The sequence below is a fragment of the Enhydra lutris genome, unplaced genomic scaffold (assembly GCF_002288905.1).
Source record: "Enhydra lutris kenyoni isolate GAN:26980312 unplaced genomic scaffold, ASM228890v2 scaffoldscaffold4, whole genome shotgun sequence".
Taxonomy (NCBI): domain Eukaryota; kingdom Metazoa; phylum Chordata; class Mammalia; order Carnivora; family Mustelidae; genus Enhydra; species Enhydra lutris.
Window position 1 is genome coordinate 11,051,566 of NW_019154088.1, and position 17,513 is coordinate 11,069,078.

Here is a 17,513-nt window from a genome sequence, read left to right on the forward strand (position 1 = left end):
ATATTCCCCTTCCGCCTCCCGACGACACCAGCACTCAATGACCGCGCGGAACCGTCCCCAGCAGGGTCCTTCTCGCCTCATGCGTCGTCTGGCTGCCCGGGAGCCTCTGGCTCTCATACTCCTCTTCTTCCTTCATGTCTATTTTTAGTTTTCCTGGCTCAAGCTTCTCCAGCCCCTGAAACACAACCCTCTCTCTCCCCTCTGCCTCTCCCTCTGCCATGCGAGCTGACGGCAGGAGCCCCCAGAAATCCTCCTGCCTCCTGCCTCGGGAAAACCTCCGACTTCGGGATCACCACTCGGCTTTAAGGATGGACAGAAGCTGGATGACCTTCTGACGGGCTATAGCTCTGAATGTGGATGTGGACGTTTTTCTCTCAGATGACAGAATCACTCCAGCTTCCCCTTGGCCGTTGCTTCCCTCCCCTGCAGGGAGCTGTACCTTGTTTTCTTTGAAAAAACAAAACAAAACATTTTTTCCCCAATTTGCCTGCCATGCCAACCGTCATTAGCGCATCTGTGGCCCCACGGACGGGGGCTGAGCCCAGGTCCCCGGGGCCGATTCCCCCGCCAGGGGAAGGTAAGACCACCGAGGCCGGGGGCACAAACCCAAGTGGCATCTATTCGGCCATCATCAGCCGCAACTTCCCGATTATTGGAGTTAAAGAGAAGACATTTGAGCAGCTTCATAAGAAATGTCTGGAAAAGAAGGTTCTTTATCTGGATCCTGAGTTTCCACCCGATGAGACCTCTCTCTTTTACAGCCAGAAGTTCCCCATTCAGTTCATCTGGAAGAGACCTCCGGTGAGTAGCTCAAAGACTTCGCTTTTTTCCCTCAGCGAAGTCCTGTCCCTCAGCACCTCCCTGCAGCTCCACAGTGCGCATGGGCAGGAGGTCCTCAGTGCGTGTGGGCCGGAGGTCCGCAGTGCGCATGGGCAGGAGGGGGAAGGTTCCTGGCTGCAGTCCCGCGGGCCCCCGTCCTTAGAAGCCGAGTACTTTCTCACTCTGTTCCTCTCTTTTTCTGAGAAACATCTTGCTTTGTATAGTGGGAACCCAGTATAATTCATCCTATAAAAGTAAATATCCTTTTCTCAGAACAAGTCTCTTTAAGAGTCCATTTCTTGGGCTAAAATCATGAGGTTGTTCCTTAGTTTGTCAATAGCCATGACTTTCTGCAACACAGAAGCCCTGGGAAGAGGGGAGTAGCTGGCAAAGACCTGTTTTCCTTGCATAAAATGTTGGGGCGAGAAGGAGAAATCCTAGTAATCATTTTTGTCCACATACCTCACCCCACAAATGAGAAAGGCACACTGAGGGAAGTACATCGAGAGATGGCATGATAGCCTGGATTAAAATCCCTTCTCTTTAGGTAATTCTTCCAGCCTCCAGGTTTCATTTACTGTGATCAGATGGAAAATCCTATCCCCCCACTCCCTTCTCTGATCAGACCTCCCATATGACTCTTATTCTTAATTCGAGGAATTTGGGGGCATCTGCTAGAGCCAGAAAATGGGCAACTGGGGAGACAGCAGTGAACAAGAAAGACAAAAATTGGGGCACCTGAGTGGCTCAGTCGGTTAAGCTTGATCTTGATTTCCTCTTAGGTCATGATCTCAGGGTCCTGGGATGGAGCCCCGCAGCACTGGGCTCCACTCTCAGCGGGAAGTCTGCTTGAGATCCACCCCCCGCCCCCTCTCCCTCCCAAATAAATAAATAAATAAAATTTTTTAAAAAGATTTTTATTTATTTATTTGAGAGAGAGACAGTGAGAGAGAGCATGAGCGAGGAGAAGGTCAGAGAGAGAAGCAGACTCCCCGTGGAGCCGGGAGCCCGATGCGGGACTCAATCCCAGGACTCCGGGATCATGACCTGAGCCGAAGGCAGTTGTCCAACCAACTGAGCCACCCAGGCATCCCAAATAAATAAATAAAATTTTTAAAAAAGATTTTATTTATTTGCTTGACAGAGAGAGAGTGAGACCAGAGTAGGCAGATAGGCAGGCAGAGAGAGGGGAAGCAGAGCCCTGCTGAGCAGAGAGCCCGATGCAGGGCTCGATCCCAGGACTCTGAGATCATGACCTGAGCTGAAGGCAGAGGCTTAACCCACTAAGCCACCCAGGTGCCCCGATAAGTAAATATTTTTAAAAAAGAAAGAAAGATAAAAATTCCTGCTCTCCTGGACTCCAGAATCCTGAAGGAAGGCTGTCAAGAGAGAACATTCAGTTGCTATGGGATCAGAAGGCAAGGGGAGCTAACCCCATTCAGGGAGAAAACTGACACCACGCCCCCACCCCCAGGAGATCACTGAAGCTGAGGCCCAGTGCTATTCATTAGCTTAATCAAGTTACTCTGGGACCTGCTGTCATTGATTAGCCATGTTTTTCTTTCTAACCTGAGATCAAATGTCCAATGCTGTACTCACCCTATGTGTTCCCCAAGGTTCCTTTCCTCTCCTAACAATTCTGTGGTAAGGCCTGTGACTGCCCTGAGGACCCTCAGTTTGGAAGAAAGGACTAGCAAGAGCTTCATTCTGCAGCCCAGTCACTGCCCTGCTGCCAGAGAACTGGGACATGTCACATCCCTGTTGGAATATCTTCAATGACACTCTTCTCCCCTCCCTGCATGCCTTCAGGATAAGTCCAAACTCCTTAGATGAGCTACAGGCCCTCCCATGCTGGCCCCAGCCTACCTGTCCATGTCATTTTCACCCTTTCTTCCTGGAGCCTGATGCATTCAGCTGCTTTGTTTTTCCCAGATCCTGTACCTCAAGGCCTTTGTTTATGCTCTCTGTCTGGAATGATCTTCTTGTTTTTATCTGATCTGCTCCACTCACCCTCTCTCCACTGCTCAGTTATCACTTCTTTCAAGCTTTCACACATCTGTTCCCCATCTGCTGAGAACAAGAACCATTCCTGGTCATCTCCAGACCTACTTAGCCAAGAAAGGACCAGGCCCACAGTGGGTAATCAGCTGCGGAAGATGAATGAAAACCCACAGCTGAGGGTGTTGAGCACCAAGAGATAAGGGCAGCCCAGCACTCCAAGGCGGTGGAGGGGAGAAGAGGGAGGGGGTGTTCCTAGAATCTTTTTTTTTTTTTTTTTTTTTTTAAAGTAGGCTCCATGCCCAGCGTGGAAACCAATGCAGGGCTTGAATTCATGACCCTGAAATCAAGACATGAGCTTGAGCTTGAATTGGACACTAGCCGATTGAGCCACCCAGGTACCCCCTAAAAACCTTTCTAATACAACTGTAGACGGGGGGGAAAAAAAACCCTTACAAGTGCTGTTTTTAGTGAAATCATGAGTGGATTTTAGTCTTAAAAGCTAGACTTGCATATTAATAAGAATAATGTAAGGGTCTATTATGCTCTAGGTGCTAAGTCAGTCCTAAAATTTATGCTGTCATTGCTAGTGTGACATTTGGGGGCACCAGAAGACCTGTTTCAACCTGTGCTCCCATCACCAACACCCCCTCACGTACAAGTGAAGTGATTAAGGTCCAGAAAGGGCAACCACACAAGTTGGTTGCAATTGAAACAGTGAAATGATTCCAGAACTTTCTGAAGTGTAAAGCACTTCTTGGAGATGTAAGTTTCCCATGCATTCCTTATACATCATAATCTTTACCAGGTTTAAGCAGTCTGAAACGGAGACTGTGTCCTAGGAGAGGCCCTTCCTGCTTTTACTATCTGAGGCACAGAATCACTGAAAGCCAATGTGAATATTTCTTTGCAATCAGTACATATTACAATTGGATGGTAGTGGTGGTGATAAGGGGAGAACTATTCAAGCCAGCTAAAATTCTAGTTAAGATGAGGCTGCATTTTCAGCATTTCCCTCTTCAAAGAGGGGACAGCCAGGCCACCTGTCCAGGCACACCCATAATCTCTTCTCACTCACTCACCAATACTGCCTCACTGCTTTTCCTCCTCTACTAGAGAGGTTCATGCATTGAGTCTCCAAACTGATGCCTTTTGCCCTTCTTCTATGATCTATTTCTGGAATCCAAAAGCAAACAATACAACACTTTCCAATTGTTGAGCCAAATTTTCTTGATTACAAACCCTTAGAGAGAAGAGAATGGCTTCTAGAACAGGGCCTCTGGGAAACTGATTACTCTTGCCCAATTTCATCAGGGAAATGCAAATCAAAACCAATGAAATATCACTTTGTTAGAACAGCTAAAATCAAAAAGACATGGAAATAACAGTTGTTGGCGAGGATGTGGAAAAAAAGGAACACTTGTGCACTGTTGGTGGGAATGTAAATTGGTACAGTCACTGTGGAAAACAGTATGGAGCTTCCTCAAAAAATTAAAAAGAGATACATTATGATCCAGTAATTCCACTACTGAGTATTTATCCAAAGAAAACAAAAACACTAATTCAAAAAGATATATGCACCTGTATGTTTACTGCATATTATTTACAATAGCCAAGTTATGGAGGCAACCCAAGTGTACACACACACACACACAGACGCATGCACACACACACACAGAGGAATATTACTCAGCCATAAAAAAAGAATGACATCTTCCCATTTGCAACAATGTGGATGGACCTAGAGAGTATAATGCTAAGTGAAATAAGTCAGACAGAGAAAGACAAATACCAAATGATTTCCCTCAACTGTGGAATCTAAGAAACAAAACAAATGAACAAACAAATAAATAAAGAGACACACAAAAAGGCTCTTAAATACAGACAACAAACTGGTGGTTACCAGGAGGAAAGTGGGTTGGGGGATGAGTGAAATAGATAAAAGAGATTAAGAGGTAAAATAAGTAAAATTTATAAAATTATAAAATAAGTAAGTCATGGAGATGAAAAGTACAACATAGGGAAGATAGTCAATAAGATTGTAATACTGTTGTTTGGTAATAGATGGTGACGACACTTAATGAGGTAACATTGAGGAATGTATAGAATTGTTGAACCATTACATTGTAAGCCTGATACTCATATAACACTGTATGTTAATTATATTTCAATTAAAAAAAAACAAAGTAATAATAATAAATAAGGGCACCTGGCTGGCTCCATTGGAAGAACATGTGACCCTTGACCTCGGGGTCATGAGTTTAAGGCCCACACTGGGTGTAGATATTACTTAAATAAATAAAATTTTTAAAATAGCAAAAATAATAAATAAATCATTACATTTTTCAAGTCAGTTCTTGTCACCACTACAAAATTACCTTTGATTTTTTTTAAAGATTTTATTTACTTATTTGACAGAGATCACAAGTAGGTAGAGAGGCAGACAGAGAGAGAGGGGGAAGCAGACTCCCCACTAAGCAGAGAGCCCGATGCGGGGCTCAATCCCAGGACCCTGGGATCATGACCTGAGCCAAAGGCAGAGGCTTTAACCCACTGAGCCACCCAGGCGCCCTTGATTTTTTTTTATAGATACTTAGCGAAGTGTCCTTAACAAAATATGAATCCTTAGCATGACAGACTCTAGCTTTTCTCTTATGAAGAGAACTCTTAAAGAAAAATTGGGAAGATTCTAATAATTACAGAAAGAATATTTTCTCTCTGGAGGTGGGCATGATGGTTGTTTAGTGGGGGGAAAAAAAGAAAAAAAAATGCTAGTTTATTTACAAGACAGAAGGAGTCAGAATAGAAACCAACGTGGGGTGGGGGGGAAGCAACAGGGCAAGAGGCCACATACCCCAGGGTCATCCCTCCACTTGACCTGATACCCAAAGACATCTTTTTTTTTTTTTTAAGATTTTATTTATTTATTTGTAAGAGCGAGTGAGAAAGCACAAATAGTGGGAGAGGCAGAGGGAGATGGAGAAGCAGATTCCCTCCTGAGTAGGGAGTCCATCGTGGGACTCCATCCCAGTACTCTGGGATCATGACCTGAGCTGTAGGCAGATGCTTAAACAACTGAGCCACCCAGGTGCCCTGCCACCCAAAGACATCTTTACTCATGAACTTGTGAAAAGCCTGAGGCAAGTAAAAAGTAACTTACTGGTAAAGGGAGGAAGTTAATACCTTCAGTTACACAGACAGGATGAGCCAGCACACCCAGAAACCAGAGTGTGGAAAGCACAGTAGTGGGGAAGGAGAGAGGCGTACAGAAGCACACTGCCTGGAACCCCCCTGAATGCTGGTGGGGGGAAGAGGCTCTCTCCTCTCAGAGGCTATGAAGTGGGAGTTCCAGATTTCTGAGAATCTGTGAGCCCCAGCTAAGACCTGGAGAGTGCCCTGCTTAAGAGAAGATGACATGTGGTGCAGCCACTGGGGAAAACAGTATGAGCTTACTCAAAAAGTTAAAAATAGAACTGCCCTATGACCCAACAATCACACTACTGAATATTTACCCAAAGAATACAAAAACACTAATTCAAAGGGATACATGCACCCCTATGTTTATAACAGCATTATTTACAATAGCCAAGAAATGGAAGCAACCCAAGTGTCCATCCATAGATGAATGGAAAAAGAAGAAGTGGGGTATATATGCAACGGAATATTATTCTAGCATTAAAAAAAGAATGAACTCTTACAATTTGCAACAACATGGATAGAGCTAGAGAGTATAATGCTAAGTGAAATAAGTCAGAGAAAGACAAATGCCATATGATTTCATTCGTATGTGGAATTTAAGAAACAAATCAGCAAATGGGGAAAAAAAGAGACAAATTAAGAAATAGATTCACAATTATCAAAACAGACTGGGGGCTACCAGAGGGGAGGTGGGTGGGGGATGGGTAAAATAGGTGGTGGGGATTAAGGAGGACAATTGTCGTGATGAATACCAGGTGATGTATGGAATTGTGGAACCACTGTACTGTACACCTGAAACTAACATTACACTGTATGTTAACTGGAATTAAGATCAAAACTTAAAAAGCCAAAGCAAAAAAAAAAAAAAAGAAGAAGAAAAAGAAGGAGCTGACACTTCCTTTACCATATTCATCCCAACTTCAAGTCTAAATAATCACCATCACAACTTTTAGAAGTTTATTATATCCCCCAGAACACAGTATTGAAACTGCTATCAAAAACTTATAAATGTTAGGATGGTTTGGGATGTTTGGTAATAGCTTTCAGCCATTCCAGGTAGATGGGTTCCTTCCCTGAATTCAAAGTTTTGAAGGGAAACAGACACCCTCAGCCCCTTTGATAACCTGCCTATATTCTATGCGTACCTCTCACGGCCTGAATGTTCATCCTTACTTCTAGCCAGAAATCTCCTGGCCACAACTTTTGCACCTTCTCTCTAGTCTGACCCAGAAGATAGTGAAATAGAGTCAGCAGATTTCCTGTACATAGTCATACTCCTTGTTTGTGAATAATCTTATCCTTCCTTTAGATGTTCCAGATCAAAGAGTTATAAATCTCTAACTTTACCCTGTAAATGTGGTTTTTCCAATGCTGGGGAGGTCAGTGCCATGATCTATATACAGCCAATCCTCATTATTCATGGATTCTGAACTTACCTACTCACTAAAATTAATTTGTAACCCTAAAAATCAGCATTTATGGTGTTTCTGTGGTCATTTGCAGACATGCATGGGGCAGTGAAAAATTTGAGTCGCCCCCTAGGCACATTCCCAGATGAAATCAGGGTGACACTGGGCTTTCTCATCTTAGCTCTCATACTGTAAACGGGTGTCCTTTTCATAGTCTACATAGCGTCCCGTTTTTCACATTTTTTGCACTTCTTATCGGTGATTTTCTCTGTTTAAAATATGAAGTGCTGTCTTGTGTTCCTAAGTGCAAGAAAGCCAGGGTGTGCCTTAGGGAGAAAAGAAATGTGTTAGAGTCATTCACACTGAAATTTTGGTGCTGTTGGCTGTGAGTTCAAAGTTAATGACTCAGTAAAATATATTAAATAAGGTGTCTTTTTTTTTTTAAAAGATTTTATTTATTTATTTGACAGAGAGATCACAAGTAGTCAGGCAGGCAGAGAGAGAGGAGGAAGCAGGCTCCCTGTGGAGCAGAGAGCCCGATGCGGGGCTCGATCCCAGGACCCTGAGATCATGACCTGAGCCAAAGGCAGAGGCTTTAACCCACTGAGCCACCCAGGCGCCCCTAAATAAGGTGTCTTTAAACAGAAACACACTGAAGAATATGTACTCATCGGTTGATAAAATTGTGGCTAGACACTCAGGAATACAGAGGGAATACAGAATCTAATCCTGTATTCCCTCCAAGAGCAATGATTCCGTACTCACTAATTCAGCATTCACAGCACGATTATAGAACATAACTACCATGAATAAAAAGAATGGATTGTAATTTCTATGTTCTCTGTATCCTTTTTTTAAAACATTTTATTTATTTTTTTGACAGAGAGAGACACAGTGAGAGAGGGAACACAAGCAGGGGAGTAGGAGAGGGAGAAGCAGGCTTCCAGCGGAGCAGGGAGCCCAGTGCGGGGCTCCATCCCAGGACCCTGGGATAATGACCTGAGCCGACAGCAGACGCTTAACAACTGAGCCACCCAGGCGTCCCTGTTCTCTGTATTCTTAAACATCACAACTTAAAACAATACCCTATTAAGGGTATGATTAGCAGGAAACATTACAACATGTTTTAATCCATTACGTCATGATTTTTTTGATGTTCGAATTGTTTCATCTTTGGACAGTGGGAGGCCCCTACAAGCTACCTGTGTCATTTGTTGTGCCCCCAGTCATCTTTTTTTTTTTTTTTAAGATTTTATTTATTTGTGAGAGACAGATAGAGCACAAGCTGCGGGGAGGGGCAGAGGGAGAGAGTGAAGCAGACCATTTTCAGGTCTCAGTTTCCTCATCTATGAAAAGAATATAGAAAACCAGAAAATCCTTACTTCCATAGAGTTGTTGTAATGATTAAATGGCATGTTGTAAATGACATACTGAGCACAGTGAATCAATAAAGAATGATGATGGTAAATCAAAGGCAAAATGAGGTACCCCATTGACAGTCAGCCCACTTTCAACTGAGTAGTCATGATGGTACCATGGTGCGGTGGGGTGGGGGAGGTAAGTTCTGGTGAAAGTGAAAATTCAGTAAATAATTAGGACTGCCTCCCCTTATATTCCCCAAGACAGCAGCTCCTCCTGACTGTGACAGAGCTGTAGATACTATAGTGAGGAAGCTGAAATAACTTAGCAGTAAAATGCTGGAAATGGGAGGGTCAGGGACAGAAATAGCCAAGGAATGTATGAAAAGATGCGTTTTCCTGATTATGAATGAGGCAGAGCATCTGTTCATATTCATGTATTTCTTGACCATTTGTTATCTCGCTGTCCATTAAGTACCTATCTTTGCTAGTTTTTCTATTGAGTTGGTCTTGTTCAACTTGAATTGTAGACATCTTTGGATACTGATTGCTTATTGGTTAGATGTGTTATAAATATCTTCTCGAGGTCCCTGGGTGGCTCAGTCTGTTAAGCATCTGACTTCAGCTCAGGTCATGATCTCCAGAGGCCTTGGATCAAGTCCTGCATAGGGCTCCATGCTCAGCAGGGAGTCTGCTTGTCCCTCTCCCTCTCCCTCTGCCCCTCCCCTGCTTGTGCACTCCCTCCCTCTCAAATAAATAAATAAAATCTTTTAAAAAATATATTTTCTCCCACTTTGTGACTTGCCTATTCACTCTTTTAAGGGTTTTCTTATTTTATAAATTCTTTTTTTAAAAGATTTTATTTATTTATTTGACAGACAGAGATCACAAGCAGGCAGAGAGAAAGGAAGGGAAGCAGGCTCCCTGCTGAGCAGAGAGCCCGATGTGGGGCTCTATCCCAGGACCCGGGACCGTGAACTGAGCCGAAGGCAGAGGCTTTAACCCACTGAATCACCCAGGTGCCCCTATTTTATAAATTCTTAATTAAAAGCTCTTAATTAGGGGCACCTGGGTGGCCTAGTGGGTTAAGGCCTCTACCTTCGGCTCAGCTCTTGATCCCGGGATCCTGGGCTCAAGCCCCGCATCGGGCTCTCTGCTCAGTGGGGAGCTTGCTTCCTCCTCTGTCTCTCTGTCTCTCCCTGCCTCTCTGTCTACTTGTGATCTCTGTCAAATGAATAAATAGAATCTTTAAAAAAAAATCTCTTAATTAAAAGTTCTAAGTTATTCCTAATTTATTATATATATATTTTTCCTATATAGCTAGTGCTTTTTATGTTCTGTCAAGAAAGTTTTTCCTAGGGGCACCTGGGAGGCCCTGTCAGTTAAGCTTCCAACTCTTGATTTTGGCTCAGGTCATGATCTCAGGGTCGTGTGATCAAGGCCTACATTGGGTTCACCTCTGGGTGTAGAACCTGCTTAAGATTCTCTCTTTCCCTCTCCCTCTGCCCCTCTACCCCCTATCCCTGCTTGCTTGCATACATGCTCTCTCTCTCAAAAAAATTAAAATTAATATTTTAAAATTTTTTAAAAATTTTCCTAAACCAAAGTCATTCTTCTTTATTATCATTTAGAAACAATTTTTCTGCCTTTATATTTGGGTCTATAATCCATCTAGAAATGATTTTTCTTATATAAGACAGGGATCATATTTTGTTGTTTTTCCATGTGGATGATTAAAATTCCCAGCACAACTTTTTTTTTTTTTCCAAATCCTTTCTCTGCTATTTTGTAATGTCATTTTTGAAACAGATCAAATGTCTAACAATGTGTAGTTCTGTTTCTGTGCTCTCTACCGTGTTCTACTTGTGTTTATTGATCTATCTTTGTACCAACTCCACACCTTGTGTCAATAAGTCTTGCAGTACAGCAAATACGCCCAACTTGTTTTTCCTTTTCAGTATTGTTTTAACCCTATCTGGCTCTTTGCCTTTCCATTTAAATTTTAGAATCAAGGTGTTAAGTTCTGCAAAAATTCCTGAGGGGATTTTTACTGAGATTGCATTAAATCAACCTGGAAAAAAATGCATGTCTTGACAATATTGAGTCTTCCTATGCATGAAAAAGGGATGTCTCTCCATTTAATTGGGTCTCCTTTAGTATCTTTTTTTAAAAGATATTATTTATTTACTTGACAGAGAGAGACAGAGAAACATGAGTGGCAGGCAGGGGCAGAGGCAGAGGGAGAAACAGGCTTCCCACTGAGCAGGGAGTCTGATGTGGGGCTCTATCCTAGGACCCCAAGATCATGACCCAACCTGAAGGTAGACATTTAGCTGACTGAGCCACCCATGCACCCCTTCTTTAGTACCTTTTAATCAAGTTCTTTGATAATTTTCTCCATAAAGGTCTTGAACATCCTTTGTCAGATTTCTTCCTGGGCATCTTTTATTTTTGTTGTTTTTAGAAAGGGCTTCTTTCTTAAAATTGTACTCAATTTCTCAGGCATAAACATGCATTTGACTTTTATATCCAATATATTTGCTAAACTCCTAGTAATTCTAACAATTTAACTGTAGATCCCAAGTTATTTGTCAGTAAGTTCTGTTTCTGTATAGTTAGGTCATTTGTAAATAATGACAGGGTGACCCAGTACATTATGCACAACTGTATTCAGCAACCTAATTCCTGTTTTACTGCACTGGCTAAACCCTCCAGCATCATGTTAATAATAAAGGAGATAACAGAATTGGTTACTTTAAATTTATTTAAATACTAAGGAAATAACAGAATCCCAGTTTTAAAGGGCAGTCAATCCTAGTGTTTCACTGTTGAATAGACCTGCTATAGATTTCTGTGGCCTCATATCTTGGTTGTGTTTCTTATACACTGCTTAGAGTTTTAAAAAAAAATTTCCAATCTGAAAATCTTTGTCTTTTAACTGAAGGCTTTAGTCCATTTAAACTGATTATGAACATCGATATATATTGGATTTATTTCTATCATCTTAACCATAACCTTTCTGTTGATAGTGCTTCTTAAATGTTCATTTTTCCTCTCTCTGCCTTTTAAAAAATGTATTAAAAGTGTTTTCTCCAGGAGCCTGGGTGGCTCAGTCAGTTAAGTCTCCAACTCTTTTTTTTTTTTTTTTTTTTTTTACAGATTTTATTATTTTTTTATTTGCCAGAGAGAGAGAAAGAGAGTACAAGCAGGGGGAATGGCTGGCAGAGGGAGAAGCAGACTCCCAGCTGAGCAAGGAGCCTGATTCAGGACTTGATTCCAGGACCCTGGGATCATGACCTGACCTAACCTAAAGGCAGATGCTTAATGACTGAGCCATCCAGGCGTCCCTGTGTCTAACTCTTGACTTTGGCTCAGGTCAAGATCTCAAAGTTATGAGATCAAGCTTCAGGTCAAGCTCCATGCTGGGTGTGGAGCCCACTTAAGAGTCTCTCTCTCCCTCTTCCTCTGTCCCCTTTCCTAAATAATATAAAAAGTGTTTTAGTATTTTCTTTTCTTTCTACAAGTTCAGAAGTTATTGACTATTTCTGTTTTTTCAGTGGTTGCCCTAAATGATTAACATAAATTTCATCTTGACAAAGCCTGAAATTGATCAAAAGCTTTATTTTCCTCAAACAGTATGAGGACCACGAGGCACTTTGACTCCAAATACTCCTCTACCAATTCATCTGCTATTGTTGTGCATAATTTTAGTTCTATATTGATTTACAACCTTAAAAAATAGAAAATATTACAATTTTTAAAAAAAGATTTTATGCATTTATTTGAGAGAATGAGAGAGAGAGCATGAGCAGGGGTGAGGGGAGGAGCAGAGGGAGAAACAGACTCCCCGCTGAGCGGGGAGCCTGACATGAGGCTCCATCCCAGGACCCTGGGATCTTGACCTGAGCCGAAGGCAGATGCTTAACTGACTGAGCCACCCAGGCACCTCCAATCTGATTATTAAATTATTAAATTTCAATGTGTGAAACTAATTGGATTCTAGTTCAAAGAAAAGCAGCTATAGGGATGCCTGGGTGGCTCAGTTAGTTAAGTATCTGCCTTTGGCTCAGGTCGTGATCTCAGGAGTCTTAGGATGGAGTCCCATGTGAGACTGTTCAGCGGGAAGTCTGCTTCAACCTCTGCCCCTCCCCTCACCTCTGCTCATGCTCTCTCTCTCATTCTCTCAAAAAATACATAAAATCTTTTTTTAAAAGGAAGCTATAAAAGATTTGGGGAACAATGGAAGAAATTAGCATATGGATAAAGATCTTGGATAATATTAGAGAATCATAGTTAATTTTCTTAGTGATAAGGGCATTACAATCAGTAGGAAAGTGCTCTTGTCCTTAGGAGATGCCTGCTGTATCCTATATATACTTCCAAGTATTTAGGTGTGAAGTGTCATGATACTGTCAACATTCTTCCAAATAGTTCGGCAAAAAAATAATAATAATAATAAGATCTATATATACATATATAGATAGGTAAAACAAAGATGATAAAATGTTAACAATTATTGAATCTAAATGTAAACTATGTGGATGTCTGTTCTTTAAACTTTTCTGTAATTCTGAAATTTTTCATTATATAAATATATAATATAAATAATATACAGTAGAAAACTATGAAAGTTGACATTTAAAGTTTTATTAACAGGGTTAAAATATAAAATCTAGGAAATCTAGGATGCAGAACAAACCAAATTAGGAAAATACAATAAAATTAGAGGACATTTAACATCTGATTTTTAGAAGTTTCAAAAAAAACAAAGGAAAAAGGAAGAAAGGAAGGAAAGAAAGAAAGAATTGAAAGGGAGAGAAATGAAAAGGAATAATATAAAAATATTCTGGAACTGAGACCAAAAGTCTCTATATTGAAAGGAGTCACTGAGTGCTCAGCACAAAGAATTTAAAAAATAAACTCATACCAAAGCACATAAATGTGGCTTTAGGAATTGGCAGAAGGAGGAATAGGAGGGAAGTATGGAAAACCCTTAAAGCTTTCAGAGGGAAATGATAGGTCACATACAAAGGAATGCTCATCAGGTTATACCATATTTCTCAACAACACCATATGCTAGAAGCAATGACCATCCCGTAAAAATTCTGGGAAGTGCTTTTCAACTTAAAATCCCTAGCCAAATTCTCAATCGCGTACAAAAGTAGAATTCAGATGGAACTAGAGGGTATTATGCCGAGCGAAATAAGTCAGTCAGAGAAAGACAATTATCATGTGATCTCCCTGATACGAGGAAGTTGAGAGGCAATGTGGGGGGCTTGAGGGGTAGGAAAGCAATAAATGAAACAAGATGGGATGGGGAGGGAGACAAACCGTTTAATCTCACAAAACAAACTGAGGGTTGCCAGGGGGCGGGGGTGGGGTGGGGTAGGGAGAGGATGGTTGCGTTATGGACATTGGGAAAGGTGTGTGCTATGGTGAGTGCTGTGAAGTGTGTAAACCTGGCGATTCACAGACCTCAACTCCTGGAGCTAATAATACATCATATGTTAATAAAAAAATTAAAAATTATATATATAAAAAAAGTGGAAATCAGAGTTAGCTGGGCAAGGACACAAGCAACTTACCTCCCATACATACTTTCTTAGGAAGCTCCAAGTTGTTTGCCAGTCCAATCAAGGAGTAAACCAAAGAAGAGTTAAGATCCGAGAAATGGAATTCCACCCAGAAAGGGATAGTCAGTCCCAGGCCACTGCTCCTAACCTGGAGGGCAGCCAGTCCAGCCTGTACGGGAGAATGAAGCTGCAAAGGAAGGCCTTAGCGGGAGAGCAGTGGAACCACTAGGTTACCTGATGAGTTTAAGTATTTGGAGAAACTGCTGCTGAGGAAAAGCATTGATAAATACATAGAAAATCAGAGAATTATAAAGAATAAGAGAAAAGAAACATTTCTACAGAGAGGAAATCTAATACAGCATAGCACTTAGCTAAGAAGTGAATAGACAACTAATCATACTCAAGTAAATACTGAATTCTAACTTAACCAAAATTTATGGCATAACTATTTTGGGAAGATGGTGGGTAAAGCATAATGTGAGAAAATTAAATCTCATTTGTCTGAATAGGAATGCTGCAGATAGTTTCTAAAAATAATAAATTAACGGGCGCCTGGGTGGCTCAGTGGGTTAAGCCACTGCCTTCGGCTCAGGTCATGATCTCAGGGTCCTGGGATCGAGTCCCGCATCGGGCTCTCTGCTCAGCGGGGAGCCTGCTTCCCTCTCTCTCTCTGCCTGCCTCTCTGTCTACTTGTGATCTCTCTCTGTCAAATAAATAAATAAAATCTTTAAAAAATAAAAATAAAAATAAAAATAAAAATAATAAATTAAGACCACCTGTGTGGCTCAGACAGTTGGGTCTCCAACTCTTGGTTTTGGCTTGGGTGGCAATCTCAGAATTCTGAGATCAAGTCCCAGGTCAGGCTCTCTGCTCAGCCTAGAGTCTGCTGGGGACTCTTTCTCTCTCCCTCAGCCCCTCCCCACTGTGCTCATGCTTTCTCTCTCTCTCTCTCTCTCTCTCTCTCTCAAATAAATAAATAAATAAATACATCTTTTTTTAAAAAAGTAAAGAGCGAGCCATGATGAAAGCCTGGACTCTTAGGGGCACCTGGGTGGCTCAGTGGGTAAAGCCTCTGCCTTTAGCTCAGGTCATGGTCTCAGGGTCCTGGGGTTGAGCCCTGCATCCAGCTCTCTGCTCAGCAGGGAGCCTGCTTCCTCCCTCTCTCTCTGCTTGCTCCTCTGCCTACTCGTGGTCTCTGTCAAAATAATGTGATCTCTGTCAAATAAATAAATAAAACCTTATAATTAAAAAAAGACTGGACTCAAAAAATAATAACAATAAATTAAAAGTAATAATATAAAGATATTGTTTAGAAATATAGAGGTAAATACCAGAAAAATTGCTAAAAGAATTAAAAGTGGGGGTGCCTTGGTGGCTCAGTTAAGTGTCTGACTCCTGATTTTGGCTCAGGGTCATAAGATCAAGCCCCAAGTTGGGCTCCACACTCAGCACAGTCTGCTTAAGATTCTCTCTCTCTGCCTCTCCCCTGACACTTGCTCTCTAAATAAATAAATAAATAAATAAATAAATAAAATCTTAAAAGAAAAAAAGGATTAAAAGCAGCTGTCTCTGAGGAGAGGGATTTGCAGGGCAAGAGACTGCTATTCCTCTATGTACCTTTTGTATTGTTTGATTTTTTTTTAAAAACTTTGTTCATATATAAATGTAATAAAAATATACTTATTTCTTAAAAGAACTGACCCCCAAATTATATTGAACTATTACACTACTCCGTAATGCTAATGTCATGGATCAAACCCCAGTGGACATAAGAATCTCCTGGGATCCTTCTTCAAACTGAAGAGTCCCAGACCCGTACCAACAATATTTGAATCCTTGGGTCCAGGGTGAAGCCTGAGAATCTGGAGGCATTTTAAACAGGCATCCCAGGTGATTCCGATGCAGGTTGTCCAGAGACCACCCAGCCCAGGATAGGTGTGGGCTGGCAGGAGTCAGTGACAGGGCAGGGCCAGTGTCCCCCTGGGGAAGACTGCCAGGCCCCAAAGTCCCCCCGCATTGCCTCCCAGCTTTCATTCAAGCTGTCCGTCGAAGCACGATAAAACTTTGAAAAATCTGGGCTTTCTTGTGAACGTAATTCTGACGCACATGAAGCCTTCCCTCCCCAACTGCGTTTCCTGCCTCAAAGGTCCTGAGCTTGTAGCCGTGGAAGCCTGCTTGTTGCCACGGGGCCCACTCCAACAGGGACTTGCGTTTGAAGTCGAGTTACCCACCCTCCACAGATTAGAGTCCCTGAATGGCCAGTCAAGGTCTTTGGGGGGATGGGGCAGGGACATCGGGAGAATGAAGGCTTCGTTAACCTCAGACAATGGCTTGGAGTAGATTCCTTCTATGCATTCAGCAGCCCGTATACGACTAGTGTATACAGCATGTTTGGAAGGCCCCATGCTATATCCCATTGGCCGCCCATGTCAAAGGCATGAATGCCTTTTGCTGAGGCAGGGTAAGCCTCTTGGTAATTATATTTTTTCTTTTTAAAGAAAGAATCCCAGCAAGGCTGGTGGAAGTAGCCTACAGGTCTCCAAGCCATTGTGGCCTGTCCTGGGGCGGTCCCTGGCTCTCTCACTCCCTTTGCTGGCTCCCTCTCTCACTGGCATGGTGTTGCCCCTTGACCGTGGGCTCAGGGGCCTCCAGCCAAAGCTGCTGACTCTGACCACGGCCTTTCTCTGGGCTGTGTTCATTTGCATCGCGCTGTTGAGGGCGGAGGAGCTATATAGGCTTCGGCCCATTCACGGGAGGATTAGGCCTGGATGGAGGGTGCAGGGGGAGAGAGGCCACAGTGAAGGCCCAGCTCTACTCCCTGAGCGGTCACCATGCCCTACCTGCTGCCAGGGTTCTTCTGTGACCGAGTGATCAGGGAGCGGGACAGGAGAAATGGAGAGGGCACTGTCACACAGCCCCTCAAGTTTGAGGGGCAGGATTTCCTGGTTCTCAGACGACGGTGCCTAGCTCAGAAGTGCCTTTTTGAAGACCGTGTGTTCCCAGCAGGGGTTCAGGCCCTGGGCTCCCATGAGCTGAGCCAGAAAACCAAGATGAAGGCCATCACCTGGAAAAGGCCAAAGGTAGGGATGGGAGGGATGGGGCTGCAGGACTCAGTTCTTGGGGACAGGAGATCAGGTGGTCCAGAGCCTTGAAGCCAT

At 42.6% G+C, this 17,513-nt stretch overlaps 1 protein-coding gene across 3 annotated transcripts in view; it reads left to right on the top strand.

The window, feature by feature from the left end:
• The first annotated feature begins 492 nt into the window (after positions 1-492).
• Positions 493-17,513, top strand: part of LOC111160918 (calpain 3) — a 48,619-nt gene continuing 31,598 nt past the window's right edge. For all 3 annotated transcript variants that reach the window (XM_022524305.1, XM_022524313.1, XM_022524322.1), the window contains exon 1: positions 493-801. In XM_022524305.1, coding sequence (XP_022380013.1) covers positions 493-801 — 309 coding nt within the window. The remainder of the gene's footprint in view (positions 802-17,513) is intronic.